General features: G+C 31.5%; 1 protein-coding gene across 1 annotated transcript in view; it reads left to right on the forward strand.

Moving 5' to 3' along the window:
* Positions 1 to 14,731, forward strand: part of LOC113392055 (sperm surface protein Sp17) — a 186,189-nt gene extending 171,458 nt beyond the window's left edge. The window contains exons 3-4 of the mRNA XM_026628288.2: positions 5,887 to 5,987; positions 13,893 to 14,731. Coding sequence (XP_026484073.1) covers positions 5,887 to 5,987; positions 13,893 to 14,000 — 209 coding nt within the window. The 3' untranslated portion in view covers positions 14,001 to 14,731. The remainder of the gene's footprint in view (positions 1 to 5,886; positions 5,988 to 13,892) is intronic.
* The last annotated feature ends 1,882 nt before the right edge of the window (positions 14,732 to 16,613 follow it).

Raw genomic sequence — 16,613 nt, forward strand, 5'->3', positions numbered from 1 at the left:
ATACGGGTTTTAATTCGGGCTGACTAAAAGTTTTGTCTTCTTTTTTCAAATATCGAATTCCTTGTGACAGAAAGAGGGAAAATGCCTCTTAAGTATTTAAAATTAAGTATGTATTTAAAAAAATCTTACTACTACAGTTATTTAAGAAATTATTATATAATATTATTAAATTATTTATACAATTAAAACTATTTAAGTATATTTTTTGGCAACCGTGTTTTGGTAGCTATTGGTCAAATGAAATTTAAAAACAGAATATATTTATGATCGAACGAACGCTCGTATTTATAACATGATAACCACTTGAACCTCAGTAAATTACCTACACTTGTTAAAGTTACCAGAGTTTCATTGTTACAACAATTTACGATGTATATGTGTTGAACGTACCGATCTTCCAAATTAATTTTATCCGACGAATTCAACACGAGTAATTGAAAGTGATTTAGCTTTTTTTATAATTCGAATCCGTATTTTTTTTTTCAATAAAATCTATCTAATATCTTTGATAAATTAAGTTAAAAAGGGTAATCGACCAGTACAGACAGCAATTGTTTTTATTTATGAACAAATAAAAAGAACAGTTATTATCTTCGACTAAAAAACCCCGGTATGTGAAAATGCCCTCGATCTCCTCCACGGTACCGGTTATACGATAAAATAAGTCATATTAACACACCGTCATTGTTCCATTATTGACTGTTAATGGTCTGTTACGCATGACAGTACTAAACTTCAAGTTTGCTGACTTTGCTTTTTTTTTTTTGTTATTAAAAATGTATAATGTAAACGCCTGTAGTGGTGTATTACACCGTACATGAATTTATTTCCTACATTTTCTTAATAATTTGGGAATATGCCGATGGTGTTTCGAAAATCTATAAATAAATAAATTACGAGTTACGTTATTGTATTGAAAATTAGAATTATCGATGTTCCATTTTCGAATGCTAATTTGAAATGGTTGTTGATTTGTAATAAATTTCTTCTATTCTGAAACATTTGTACAGACACTAAAACTAAAACATGTTTTTTTTTCCGGCGTTCATTTACGCTCGTTGAGCCTAAAATATTCTGCCAATATCACGTATGATACGCGATGAAACGTAGGTATTTTAAGCCATTATTTGTGTTTTTTTTCTTCTATTGTGGCACACGTATTTATGTGTAATAATTACGTATTTTGTGAACATAAAAACTCAACTGTGTTTAATCTTTGCCTATTGGAATATAGATAAACAAAAATTAATGTCTCTACAATATGTGTGACGTCATAATCGTCGTGAAGCTATATTATATTGTAATATCAAATCGTCTGAGAACTACCCTTTTTTACGTACTATATGAAAAAAATTATTGCTTATGGCAAAAAAACATTTGAATATCAGTTTAAATATATTTGCTAGGTTATTATGAAAATACAAATTGTGTATAACCTATGCACTATCAATCTAATAAAGGCTGTTAAGATAGGCTACATAATGGCAACTCTTCATGTGCTCTCAGTAGCTCAGAGAGCGATCGACCTACTTTTTAGATGAACTTTTACTTAGAATCATTCATGTATATATATATATTCAATAATAAAGTATATAAATTGTTAACGTTATCAAACGATTGCAAGCTTACAATCATTTTTATTTTTACAATGAAAGAATATTTTGTACGTATTCTATGAACGTTATCAACGAATTAAAAAAAATGTCTTATACACTATTTTAACAGTTGGTTTAATTATAAGTGAAAATGGGTATCTCGAAATCTAAAATCGTGTTAGAATAAACTCCGAATCTTTATTCCATTCAAAAGGACAGTTAGTGGTACATTTACAGGGCGCTTATGTTATTAAAATTTTTAATGTCTTTTTAACTAACAAAAGAATGAATGAGTTTATATTTTTAAAAGGGTAAAAGTCTTCGATCAAATCAGCCCGTGTTAGTCACAAGTTATTTATAACCTGAACTTCTATTAAAACGACCTAAATCCCTTCTTAAGCCACAAAATATTATACGTCACAATACAAAAGATGACAAGAAAGGTCCCAAGCAAATACCTGAATATTTTACGATACCGCAGTTCCTCATATGAGGCTTTTGTGAGGCAATAGTGTTACCGCAAAATTGTGGTTTGAAATGCTTTGATATACTTATATTTTAAGTGAAAATATGTATTTTTAGAGCCGAGATGGCCCAGTGGTTAGAGCGCGTGCATCTTAACCGATGATCGCAGCAGTGAATTTTCAATTGGTTAATTTGTTTTTATAATTCATCTCGTGCTCGGCGGTTATGGAGAAACCTGACATAGTTTTGTAAAATGACGATTCAAAAGTGATTGTAAAAGCCAACTTGAATAAAGTATATTTTGTCATGTAAAAAAATGTCATGGGATTAATTTTTTGCGTCGAAATGACGCCGAAAGTTTTTACGTGTATTGCAAGCGCTTTATTTTTGATTGAGCGATGAAACAAGATCTTGTAAAAAAGGTCCAATAGTAGCAAAATCTGACAGACGTTATCATACCCGAGTTTATACCGGATCGGTTGAGCGTTATCGAAATTGATGTGCTGTAAAGCTAAGTAGAGGAAAGTTACAATGAAAAATAAAAATTAATAGTTTCATATTAATCAGTCCTGAAGTATATACTACCATCATATCTATGTATAAAATATACCAATTGATTTATTGACCTAGGTTAGTTCAGTGCCTACGTCCAACTGAAAAGAAACTTGTTCCAAGTAAATCAATATGTTTTAAAGTAAAAGAAAATTTAATTTCAAGATGTCAGAACGACTTGAGTTTTGATTTAATTATTTGGAAAAGTTTTCTGTTCTAGCTGCCGGGGTCCATTGTGTTTCGTTATATAATGTATTCTAGATTTAAAGTCAACATCCGATTTAAAAAAGAAAGAGGATGGAGAGAAAGAGACAACTATATATATGTGTGTTTAGGTATAATTTTTTTGTTCATGAACCGATTTTGTTGTTGTTCTGACACCACGACGGCCTCATCCCAATTTCGTATTAGACCATGTTAAATTTATATTTGAAGCATGACTTCAGGGCATTGGGTGGTTTATATTAAAATTTATGAAAAATTGTAACAGTTTTATTTAAGTTTAAAATTCTCGACACGAAATAAAACCTACCTCTATTAATAAATGAATGTTCATTATTTTTATAGTATCTTTTTCATTAATTTGCGGTACCTATTATGTTACCTGCAAACTATCCATCAGCCTTATCGCAACTGGTCGGCTTTTCAGTAAATCCGAAAAAGTTCAATTCATCTAAAAAGGCAAAAACCGAAAGAACTACCTTTTCATTCTACGACATACATTACAATGATAAATGGTGCCTTCCGTGCCACTTGCCCGAACATAAAGAATATTCAACCATATTTAATGGGATATAAGATTTATTTTACTATAGCTTGTAATTTGTTAAGTAAGTACAAGCTGGTGAGCTATGGTCAAGATTTGTATTATCTAGTCATTTTATAACATGGTTCATTATATTTTATACATTGGCATAAAATACGAAAACATTTTATGCTGCTGCTAAATTCCAATGAATTGACTACTGCCAAACATTTAACTTAGAAAATGTCTTCCCCACAGCCCCTATGGCTGTCAATCATTTCTTAAGATTGATTTCTAAGGTTTACTTAAAATACAAATAATCAATTGACGAAACAATTATATGTTCCTAAAATTTGAAGAAAAGTGAAGAAAATTTGATTATAATATATATTAATAATTTTAGCTTATAAATGTTCCTTGTTGGATGAAGGCCTCTCCCTCTCTCGGAGAAGATTTGGAGATTTTTGTTTTGTGATTATAGTAGCGTAGTGAAATAGCACTTAAATCACAAAACAAAAAACACAAATTAACCAACCATATCAAATGTTAGTGCTACTTTGGTTTGAACCCGAAATGTTCGATCGACGGATTCTTTTCACAAGGCCATCTCAGCTTTGACTCAGTCAGACTTTGGGTCAATCAGAGATTCAAAATATTTTATACGTGTTTTATTATACGGTTAGACAAAGTTAGTACTTTACGAAAATGTACATATTAGTAGAAGAAATTCCCTGACAAATTTCCATAGCTTCGCTTCGCTCCTGACAAATTTGAAATACTGAAAGGGGTTTGGAATTCGAAGTAATCAGTCCCACGTCAGATCGGATTACGTCATGTTCAAGACTCCACCTGAGAACTGTTTGATGAATTAAACTAGCACAGGACGTTTTTGTGTGAGATATCTACACTATTGTATAGATGTTTGATTGCAGTCTCCAAAGGTTTGTGACGTAGATGGATTAAAAGACATTCGTATTTGTTGGGCGCTACGATGATAACGGATGGAATAGTATTGACATATGAGAGAACGAAAAATTCCCTGGGACCAAGTGGTTTATAATAGAGTAGATGGTTGGTGAAAAAAAGTCATAAAGAAAAATATAAACGTGTATTATAATTATGCCATACAAACATGAACAGCTTAACCCTTAAAAGATCAATGATTCATTAATATGCATTAGAACTTGTTGTGTCTATTGTGAAATATGTTGATTTGTATTTGGGTTAAATTTAAATTTAGCAAAGGTTTTTATACTCTAAATTCAAGAGACAAGTGAATTTCTCTTAGTTGAAATTCATACAACAAGTCTTGTTTAATAAACTCGGTGATCTAGTGTCTGACGTTCTGATAGATTGACATAATTTATAATACTCTAACTTAATAAATTTGGAGGTGGTGAGTAGAAAGCAAATTTAAAGCACCAATGCAACTATAACTATTAATTTGAAAGTGTAACAGGTTATGGTAGGGTTAGAGAATTGTACGTCTGGGTAGGTACCATCCACTTATCCATTATTATTCTAGGATCAAACAGCAACACCAGTACAGGCACAAGGCATATAATTGCCAAAATTGATGTCGCATTGACCATGTAAGGGATACTTAATATTTCTTACAAGGACAATATCTAAGGTGGCCCATTATAATCAGCTTATTTTAAATGAAAATAAAACCCGTTAAAACCTATCCGTATTCTAATTCAGACGGTACATTTAAATCTTATTTATAAATAAAGGACCCGCAGTTTTTATCCCTTTAGATCAATGCACAAAAAGGCTATATTTACCCTTCTACCAAGCCGTCTGACCTCTGCATCTAATTAAGCTTTAACGATAGATATAAACTTCAGCTTGCCCGTAAATATTCGCAAGGCCTTTAAATATACATATTAACGTAAACATTTATCTTACAAACTTAAATTTATAGCTTAGAATATTTTTAGGTCAGTTAAAACAAAACATAGTGTAACTTTTCGGTCGCTAGATGGCACTAAAGATACTTTAAATCGCACTATCGCTTTTTACTTTTAAATATTGAAGTATCTTATGTTTTTTGGCTTACAATAGTATTTAGTTGGGTCTTCCAAATTGATTGTTATACTCGAAGTATTTTACGATAATTGTTCAAAGGTATACTGTGTGATATGGATTTCGCGGACAAATTACAGGCTTAAGCATGTGTGTGTATACTTGTGTCGTTAGCACATGTATGTATGTCCGCGTGATCATAAACATACTCACTAACATTGTTTTATTAAAAGACTTCCAATAATTTGTCTAATAAAATTATTTATGACTATTGTATCATTATTTTATTTCCAAATAAGTTTGGTCACTGTTCTTCACTGAAGATGATAATATTGATGTATTGCTTCTTTTTGGTAAAGTACGATTAATTATAATTGATAAGTTTTATTCTATAATGATAAATAAAGTTAGTAATATCTTGTATATTAGTTAATAGAACGTACATGAAATAAGTAAGTTTTGCCATTGAAAAATTTAACGCCTCATTTTTATTTATTACAGAATTATGCAATGCAGCAACCAAGATCCAGGCTTCGTTCCGGGGCCACCAGGCCCGCAAGCAGACTCAAGTAGAGACCAAGACCAAGGAACAACAAGATAAGGTACAATTTACTCGAATATTATCCTCAAATATTTCTTTTCGGAATATCTTAGGGACACCAAATCATAAAAATTGACATTGATATAGTCCCATTACTTAGAAATCATAAAAAGCCGAAGCCATGCTCAGCCTTATTTTTTTCTGATCGTATTAGATTGCAGATATATTAGATATCATATTTTCAGAGGAAATAGAGAATTCACTGGTTTGCGAACATTGCCATATAATTATCCCACGCAGTTGAATAGTATTTGCGATTAACCACTAATGGTCCTATTTTTAGCGCAATTATATTGATGGCGTAATTGATGTGGATAGTTATATGTGGTTTTGATGATAAGAGATATCTTATGTTAGTTTCCTAAAACTTTTCCCATCAATTTTGCTCTAAATGATCCTTTCAGTAATTCGTCTTCGTACTATGACATCAGGATACTGTCTATTCCTGTTACAAATATCTTTGTATCTTCAATCAACTATTAGACGTCTGTGTTCTTGGGTTATGTTGACGGATATATAATCTATAATAATATTATAAACGCAGAAGTCACTCTGTCTGTCTTTCTGCTCCTCTTTCACGGTTAAATTAATGAACCGAATTTGGTAAAATTTTGTATGAGTCAAGTTTGAACGCCAAGGAAGGGCATAGACTACTTTTTATGCCTAAAACGCGAACGGAACTGCGGGCGACAATTACTAGTTATATATTTGGATTTGCTTTAAATGAATTGTTAGAATTTTCATGTGAAATTATCAAGCAACCAATTTTATTCATTTTGAAGATGCTAGGAAGGAAGATTTAGGAATATTTCCAAAACTCCTAACAAATAGTATTTAACATTTTTGTACTTTTGTTAGAATACTAACGGTCTGGGTTGCGCCAAAATCATAGAGCCTATTTTCAGTGAACAGCTCATTCATATACATCAGTATCAAGTCAAGTAGTTCTTATAACAGCAATATCTATTACTACGAGCAATGTTTAGGATATGGTCACCTCATTCAACGTCCAAACTTGCAATGTTAAATACATTGCAATTAAAACGACGATTTTGGCATTTTTATATAACATTTTAGTATTGTACATACTTCTTTATAGATATATAATTTTTTAAAAATCCTTTATGGCTACATTTTGCATTATTGTATATATGTATATACTAAATAATTTATTGTAAATTAATATCTTCATCATATAATGTATTTTGTTGATCTATCTATTTGTTATTATCTATATACAAGTGTTCGTAACGTGTCATCGTATAAAGTTAACACATTGAAATAATTTGAATTAAAGTTTAAGACGTCAGTTTTGTTAAAGCAAAAGTTACCCTTTGTTGAGAATATTGTTATTAACGTTATAAAATTAAATGTCTATGATATCATATACGGTTTTATCGATCTTGTTTAGCAAGTTGCTCTGCCTCGTGGCTAGGTTATAATGAGGTCCTGAGTTTAATATCCAAATTGATCCAACAGTGAGTTATTTCGTTTTTCTGATAAGAAATTATTAGTAACATTTCGGGGTATGGATTACAATCCTATATTTCAGGAAACTTCTAGAGTAGTTATCTCTGCGGCTAAACTTGTGCGGTGGTGTCGGACTAACTGTCCAATCTGTTTACGAGAGTGGAGTTGAAATTGACCAACTGGTTGTTCATACATTTTTGCGCTATAATTTCTCCAGCGCGCCCGGCTAGTCTTCCTTGAGAGTAAACGTGTTGGTTGCAATGTCCGATTGGACATCATTATCATGATTATTATGAACATTGGTTGAAATATACCTAAAATAAATGCTGTAAAACTACTCCTTTAAATATTATTATTTAAGAATAAAGTGTTTCAGGGTTTGATCGTCAGCTGTTAGGATATATAATAACAGATGTCACTTGCTTCGCTGTCGTTTTAAGGGTTGTCAGGTAGAAATAGTAGCTATTTTCTTTCTTGAGATTAAAGCTTGCTTAATAGCTTAATAACAACATTCAGAGAGACATAGTTACTTTCATATTTATAATATTAGAATAGATTATTAATAATAATTAGTCTCTATATTGATACTCCGATAACATAATATATATTATAATTTTATTTTATTTTATTTACAATAGATAGGCTTCCGAACAAATGAAACAGCTAAGCCATCACTTCAATTAAAGAATAAATACTTGATACTATTTACAAAAGATACAAGCCTTTAATCTTGAAAGCTGCCATTTTAAAAACTTAAACATCACGCGTCTAAGACTAATGGAACTTTAATTCCACGTATTGGTATGTTGGTTATCTACCGTGAGTGGTCGAGCTATAGGGTTGTCGTTAATTTAAAATAATAATTGAAACATTTTTTTTGCTTAATTTATTAAAAAAAAATCTTATATTATTTTATTTTTTTATAAATATGTATATACTGTGTCATTTTAATGTAAGATATACTTAAACGAAACTATCGGATATACGAAACCGATAAAAAACATACTTTATTCAAATTTTGTTTTTGCATAGTATATACTATGTAAGTATATAATGTAGCTGTGTAAGTAAATATTTACTTAACTAAAGGAGTCGTTTGTTGTTTTTTGAGACTGTCCGTTTTTTTCCTGTAAACAGTAATACCAAATAACAGCCTACAAATGAAGTCAAACTATTTTTTTTATTGTTTTCGTATTTGTAACCACAACTTTCCGAAACAATAGGATAATCCGAAATAATTTCGTATCCGTAACCGTATCTGAAACCGGTAAAATATTATTCATATATCCGTATCCGTATCCAGCTACGAAATTACATATTCATAACATCGCATGTATTTAGTATGAAATATATTTTTTCATTCAATATGTATAAACATAACATTCAATATCTTATGTTTACGACGTTATGAAGACATAGATATAGATAGATGAGACAAAGAGATAAAAAAATAATATCTATACAACATTATAGACGAGTATTTTTACAAATGATAATATATTTTCATAGTAACCGGACAGAATAGGATTACTTACGATTTTTTTTCGGTATTATCGATGCGTGAAAATCCTACCGATTTGTTACTTCCACCCAATACCGAACTGAAGTGAAAAAAAGCCTCTACCCAAGGCGACATAAGAAATAGTAACTATTCTTTACTCAATCAATGCTGTCCACTATGGGAACTACGGATAGATATGATCCGCAGTTACTACAGTAATGATGAATATTTTTAACCATTAGGTAATCAAGACGTCATTTTCTTATCCACTCTTTAAACGAAACATACAAAAAATCTAATACGTTTTAAAGAAATGCTTAATAAAAAAAAATGTTTGCTTATTTTTATTAATAAAACTCACGAGGTATTAGCGAGAAAATCAACACGTCATAGAAGTTAACACCTCATCGAATTGCCACCACTGGTAAAAGGTTATTTATCGCAGAGAATCGGAATTGCGGTTTCACGTGGAAATATTGCGAGCGTTCTGACCGCTCTTACAAATGATCATGATTTATTGTTTTTAATTTTGATCCCTATACACATTAAATTAAGGTTTTGTTTCCTGTTGATTGATATTAATGACAAGATAATCGGTCGATTTAATTTTCTACAACATATAAATATTAAGATTCCATCCGAAGATGGAATATTTTACATAAAGATACCGAATATTTTATACCAATTTTTTGTTGGTGAAACTAGAACAAACTGGATTTATACTATTTGGTCAGAGCAAACAATAAACATCCCAGACAAAATGTCTCCGATCTGACAAAACAAAATTAACTTCTAACGACACCGGACCTTTGCTTATTTTGCAATAAAAAAAACAAAAACCTATAAATATCATAAACAAAGCTGAAGAGTTTATTTTGTTCTCGCTAATCTCAGGATCTATATAATTTATTGTGAAGAAATATAGATTATATAACATCACGCTACGACCCACAAGGGACGGGGCGTCGTTGGACGCTGGAAGCCGTGTGGAACAGTAAATTTCATCTTAGGTATAAAAATGGTGTATATAAGGTCAAGCACGTTAATGGATCTACCAGAAAGATTTAGAAAAAATATTTTCTCACAGATATTATCTGAAAAAGTTACCACTTGATTACACGATATTACCCTTAATGGCTGACAAGTATCCAAAAATATTACCCAATCCAGTCAACCGACCAAAACATTTGTGTATAGGGCACAGCTAGTAAGTTTATTTAAAAAGAGCCCGACTGGTAAATGTATCGCTTCATGGAAGGTCACCAACATAGATATTGGCGCTGTAAGAAGTATTAACCATTAACATTGTCAGTGTGCTACCAACCTTGGAAAATAAGACGTCACGGCCCTGCCTGCCCATATAATCATATGGGCTGAGTCACCTTTCAAATTTGGTAGTATAATATAGTATGAGTTACGGTAGGTGGCCCAAACGGGATTGGACGAATTCACCAAACACGTAGTTAATATTTATAAAAACATTATTCAACGGTACTTCTATTTTTTTAAATTTAGAATATGACATATTTTGTAATTCAAAAAGAACTCGTTCCCTACAAACACTGATTGCAATTCCACTTAAATAAAGCTAGATGGCAGACACGGAAGATGAAATTAAAATACACTTCTTGAAAATTTAAAATAAAAATTGTAAATTCTCTTATTTATGAATAAAAAGGTTTTATATCGTTCCACTTTTTATGTTAACATAATGTTATCAATTTAATGAAGTAAAAAGTAAAACTAGTACTGTCATTATTTCGAAGTGATTTCGAAGTGAAGTTACATCATACTTTCTCGAATACTGTTTTGTCCTATATAAAGATTTTTCCTTCTTTTTCTTTACTTTTATTTTTTCTTAATTTTTTTAAATTTAATTTCATATTTTACATTTTGTAAAAAAATTGGTTCTTAATTTAAAATCTTATTCTTCTATTTAATTAATGCCAGTGGTTAGAACGCGTACATTTTAATCGATGATTTCGGGATCAAACCCAGGCAGGCACCACTAATTTTTCATGTGCTTAATTTGTGTTTATAATTCATCTTGTGCTCGGCGGTGAAGGAAAACATCGTGAGGAAACCTGCATGTGTCTAATTTCAACGAAATTCTGCCACATGTGTATTCCATAACCATAACCCGCATTGGAGCAGCGTGGTGAAATATGCTCCAAACCTTCTCCTCAAAGAGAGAGGAGGCCTTAGCCCAGCAGTGGGAAATTTACAGGCTGCTAATGTAATGTATGTATGTAATGTAATTAAATCGCATAGGCCTATGTTAATTATTATTTTAAAAGATAAATTAAACGTTGAACTGAAAAAAATAATCATACGCTACAAATGTGCTACGAAAACAGACTCGTAAGAGAAACGTCAAACTTACAGAATTTTAAAACAACGAGCTTGACAAATAAAAAAGAAATCAAGTAAATGAAAACTCATTAAAAAATGCTTTAAAAATTTATTATAAAGGATTCGTTTGTGAAAAACTCGAGCTAATTTTAAATTCATTTCGAGCTCATATTTTTAAACCAACGCGGCAAACTGACAGCTCCGAGTTATATTAACTCGCATAGTCTATGAGAATAGATTTATATTATTTTACGTTGTAGGAAATTTTACACCAGATAATAAAAAAAAGTTTACTTAAATTTACTGGCCTTTGTGCTGTCTGGCGTACGTGATACAACGTTTGGAGTTATTCTATCCGCAAACATAATTACTCTGTATATAATTACTCTGTATCTGTAATAATTAACTAGAGAATTGTCCATCTGATGATCACGTTAGAATTTTAATCGTTCGGCCATTGAATCGCCACTTTAATAAGGACTGTGTGTTCCTTCTACTGACCTTCATCCATGGTGTCTTCCATTCTTGTCTTTAGATGAAAGTATTTTTGAGAATTCCTGTCAATAGTGCCGAAACCGCAACGACATCGCACTGTTTTTATTTTATGAATAAAAACCGCGTACGTGACGCAAGCGGATTGGTTGCGGCACTACTGCCCAACACAATTGTGTATGATTTTTTTCTTAACGATTTCTGCCATCTGTACCGGACATGTAGTTTAAAAGAAATTGCGCAAATACAATTGTATTTTCTCTTCTCCCATCCTCACAATCCGATAAAATAAGACAGGACATTTGAAATGACGGTAAATAGTTTACGCACAGGACCAAAGGTTTTACGTGCTTTCCGAGACACGAGATAAAATACAGCAACATTCCAGATTTTGGGCTGCTATTGCGATTGCAAAAATAATATTTGAGCAACTGTTATTTCGCTCCAATAAAACTTCTTTATACCTTTATTTTGTAAAAAACGAACATGAAATTCAACAAAAATCAAAATCAATTTTCTTTACACTGTTAAATTAAATGTGAAGCTGTCACCGGTTCGGAAAGTAGATTCTTCTGAGAGGAAACGGCAAGAAACTGAGTAATTACTCTTTTCGAACATCTTAATTACAGGGGATGTCAGTAAAGTACGATTAAATTTATTTAATGTTTGTAGATTTCTAATAGAGACTGTTTAATTATTGTTAAAAACCGACCTCTGAAACTATTATACTGACATATACGTGGTTTACTATATAGTGCGGCAAATTGCGGCTTACACGCAGCTTCGTTGTGGTTTTTATACGTATACGAGTATATCCAGCTCTGGTTTGGCTGCATCGTCATTTACGTGAAACTGTGTTGTGTTGCCAGTAAGACTACTTTTATCAGGAAAAAAGTTTTTACTATAAAATGTACAACCATAAAATACTTTAGTACAAAACTATAAAATTCTTCGTAATATTCGGATAGTTACAAAGTTGATCTACATCAAGTTAAATAAGTTACCAAAAAAATATCCCATAGATAAAATCGTACCTTCTCCAAGTGTACCATTTTTTTTCTTTGTGCGTGAATCTCTTTTTTTGACGTTGGACTTTTTTTAAAACTGACCGATCAACACGGCATCGTTCGGAGGTGGTTTAGGGCTATTATTTTTTTTATTTTTTTTTAATACTTCCCCCTTTTATATTTAATACCCAGCAAAGTGGGTGGGTAGTAAAAATATAGTTGTGGGTAGTTATAACATTCACTACTCAACAGGTCTAACTGAGTAGTTGAGTAATCAATCATGAAATTTTGCTTAAGCTTAAACTTTGTTAGGGGTAAAGTAAATAAGGATAAAGTAAATCTAGTTACCCCTCCTTCGAAAGAAGGCGAAGACAGCGGAAACTAGTATACATACAATATACATTGTTACTGCTATTTCTAAATTGAAACAATATTTGTTTATTCTTATCATTTGCTTATAAAGGTATGCCTCGCAAATTAAATCGCTGACCACATCCTGAGCCGTTTGGCTATTGACCTACGGGCATGACGCTTGGCTGAATGGGAAGTGCGAATTAACAATTATTTTTTAAAAAGTGTTGCCATTAATTAAAAAAAAAATTCAAACTCTTGACCTCATTAATTGGCTTGAACCTAAATTAAATATAGAACGATATTATGATTATGAATAAGATCGAACGTTATTATACAGATATCCATTTTGTTATAATATGTATTCATATATATAAAAAATACCTAACTAAATGAAAATTAAAATAAAATTAATTATAAATAAAATAAAATAAATAAAATTAACTATTCGACGATAACTATCAGATATTGCGATTATTTTACCTTGCAAATGTATTGTATGTTAATGTTAAATGTATATATTTTTTATGTTCTAATAATAAAATACTTGGGAAATTTTTTTGGGAAAGTCCAAAGCATTTATGCCGTGGGTTGTTAGTAATTATTTGTCAATTGAATTATTAACACAACCGGGTGCTCTTATGGAAATCAAACTATGTTTCAAAATATTTTTATCAATTGAAATGCCCTATGCTTTAGATATTTTTATTAAAATATACTCTTTCTTTCACAGGAAGACATAGAGAAGATTGATCTGGCAGATCCAGATCTCAACAAAGCCGCTACTAAGATCCAAGCTTCGTTCCGAGGTCACAAAGTGCGCAAAGACACCACCAACTAGGGTGGCCATGCATTCTTCTCATTACAGGATAATCCTTTGTATGTATGCCCTTGAAAACGGACGATTAGAATCATTCCATTTATAAATAATTTAATAAACATATTGCACTTTAAGATTTTAACACGAATTATGTTTATATTTTAATATTCTTAGTATCCACTGCCAGTTGTTTCTCGACATACATACAATCGATGGTAAAGATATCGATTATTAGTAATGATATATAAGTACTCATAAATGCTATGTCAATTGTCTACGAAATATAAAAGAATGTTACATTTTTTTCCGACGATTATCTGAAGTAGTCAATTGACGTGTAAAATGATTACGGAAATGTAGAGAAGATGAGAATTGAATTAATAATAATTATATTAAAATTGTAATAATTATTATGTAGGTAACTGTCCCATTTTTTCTATATCGATTAGTGGTCAACCTACTTCATGAAAATACTGTAATTATGTTCGTATACTTGACATCTTATAATCTCATTTACCAAAGATATTTATTTAAGTTTATTTAATAATTTATTTTAGTGTAGTTCTAAGATACGTAGTTTAGAAATGATTGCTGATGCTTACTGTTTATTATTAACGAAATTATTTATTACATTCCATGTTATTTCTTAAACGTTTCAATGCAAACAATGTGAAAAATCGCCATTTTTTCGTGTAAATTGCCGTTATTTAAGAATTATATTGAATCAAATATATTATTCGCCTACATTAAAATGTGTTTTATTTTACAATTCATCTTTAAAAAACGATATAAATTAATATTTTACTAATGATAAAGCTGAGATTGTTCATTGATTAAGAGAACTGAATTTTAACCGGATAATATTAATTCAAGACCAATCACTACACCACGTGATTAATCTTTAATCTATCAGATGATTCTGTGATGATGATGCGGGTCGCCCGCGAAACTTCGCGTTAATTCCACAGATTTTTAGGAATTTAGAAAACTATGACAGGTTTTGTTTTGATTTAATTTCATTGTAAACTGACTGACTGACACTGAACTGATGTCTGTTCGCACATTTGTTTTTTTTTATACAGCCGTAGCGCCGCTCTCTACTTGGCCAGTAACTTTATTCCTCTCTCTAAAATTAATTGAGCCGAGATGGCCCAGTGGTTAGAACGCGGGCATCTTAATCGATGATTTCGGGTTCAAACCCAGGCAAGCACCACTGAATTTTCATGTGCTTAATTTGTGTTTATAATTCATCTCGTGCTCGGCGGTGAAGGAAAACATCGTGAGGTCTGCTGCATGTGTCTAATTTCAACGAAATTCTACCACATGTGTATTCTACCAACCCGCATTGGAGCAGCGTGGTGAAATATACTCCAAAACCTTCTCCTCAAATGGAGAGGAGGCCTTAGCCCAGCAGTGGGAAATTTACAGGCTGTTAATGTAATGTAAAAAAAATATGTAAAATTAATTATTTGTTTAATCGTAAACTATATAGTTTAGTGTAGTAAACTGCAATCAAGAATCCTCTTCAATTTACTGCACATCTGCGGTTGGAGCTCTTCAAAATAAGACCATAACCGATCGTTTACGAGCAGCTGTCGTCCCATTTTCACTGGGACAAAAGTCGGCTTACGCTATTAATATATATGATTATTTCTATCTCAAAAAACATCGGGGCATCGATGTCATGGTAAGCTGGCCTCTCAAGAATGATCACCCTTGCTGAAATCGATCAGATAGATGGACATAAAATCTAAGTATATTTCACAAATCAGTTCATTTCCCAACGATCAATGTACTTCTTACGATTTGAAGGGCGAGTGAGCCAATTACAGGCACAATGGACAGATTAGATCCCAAAGACGTTCTTCGAAATGGCTTATACTGCTAACAATGACATCGAATAGCAGACGGTACCAATTATCATCTATTTAGTCCAGGCATTTGATAGTCTTACATGGAAAGTTTTCAGCGAGTTTGGAAAAACAGTTTTCAACAATATCCAGTCCGACAATTTTATTTATGAAAATAGTTACGTAGTAAATGAAAAAAGAGTAACATGAATTATAAAACGTAACAGTACTTTATTTTATAACATTTGGGTCGCCATTTTTCCAACATGGCGGTAAATTCAAGAAGATCCACCAACGCCCCTCACTCGCGGATCGAAACCGGTAGTTCATAAAAGAAAACAAACTAACTTTGAATATGATAACGGATTTATGATAATAATAATCGTAACGAGAGATCGAGTTTCCTCGTTGACACGAATAACAATGACGAAGCCCAAACTAACTTTGTTTTTGTTGACGAATATTATATCCGGCCTTTGATGTGCGTTTATGAAGATTTGACCTACATAATTACGTCGTATAATAGATATTCATTTTAAGCTTATGGCTTTATCAACATAGTCGATTATTAAAGGTTAAAAATGCGTTTCATTTTTATTGGAAATTGCGTTTTAATTTAAATACAGTTCACTTCATTATTTCAGGTACAACAAATACAACAATTAAAAAGGAAAAAAAGCCAGTTAAACTGAACTGAAACGGTTCTAGTTTTTTTTTTTTATTTACTCATTTATTATGAGTTGTCTCTAAAAGATTAGTTTGTCTATGAAAATTAGGCAATTAC

This window comes from Vanessa tameamea, chromosome 27, assembly GCF_037043105.1.
Source record: "Vanessa tameamea isolate UH-Manoa-2023 chromosome 27, ilVanTame1 primary haplotype, whole genome shotgun sequence".
NCBI classification, from domain to species: Eukaryota; Metazoa; Arthropoda; class Insecta; order Lepidoptera; family Nymphalidae; genus Vanessa; species Vanessa tameamea.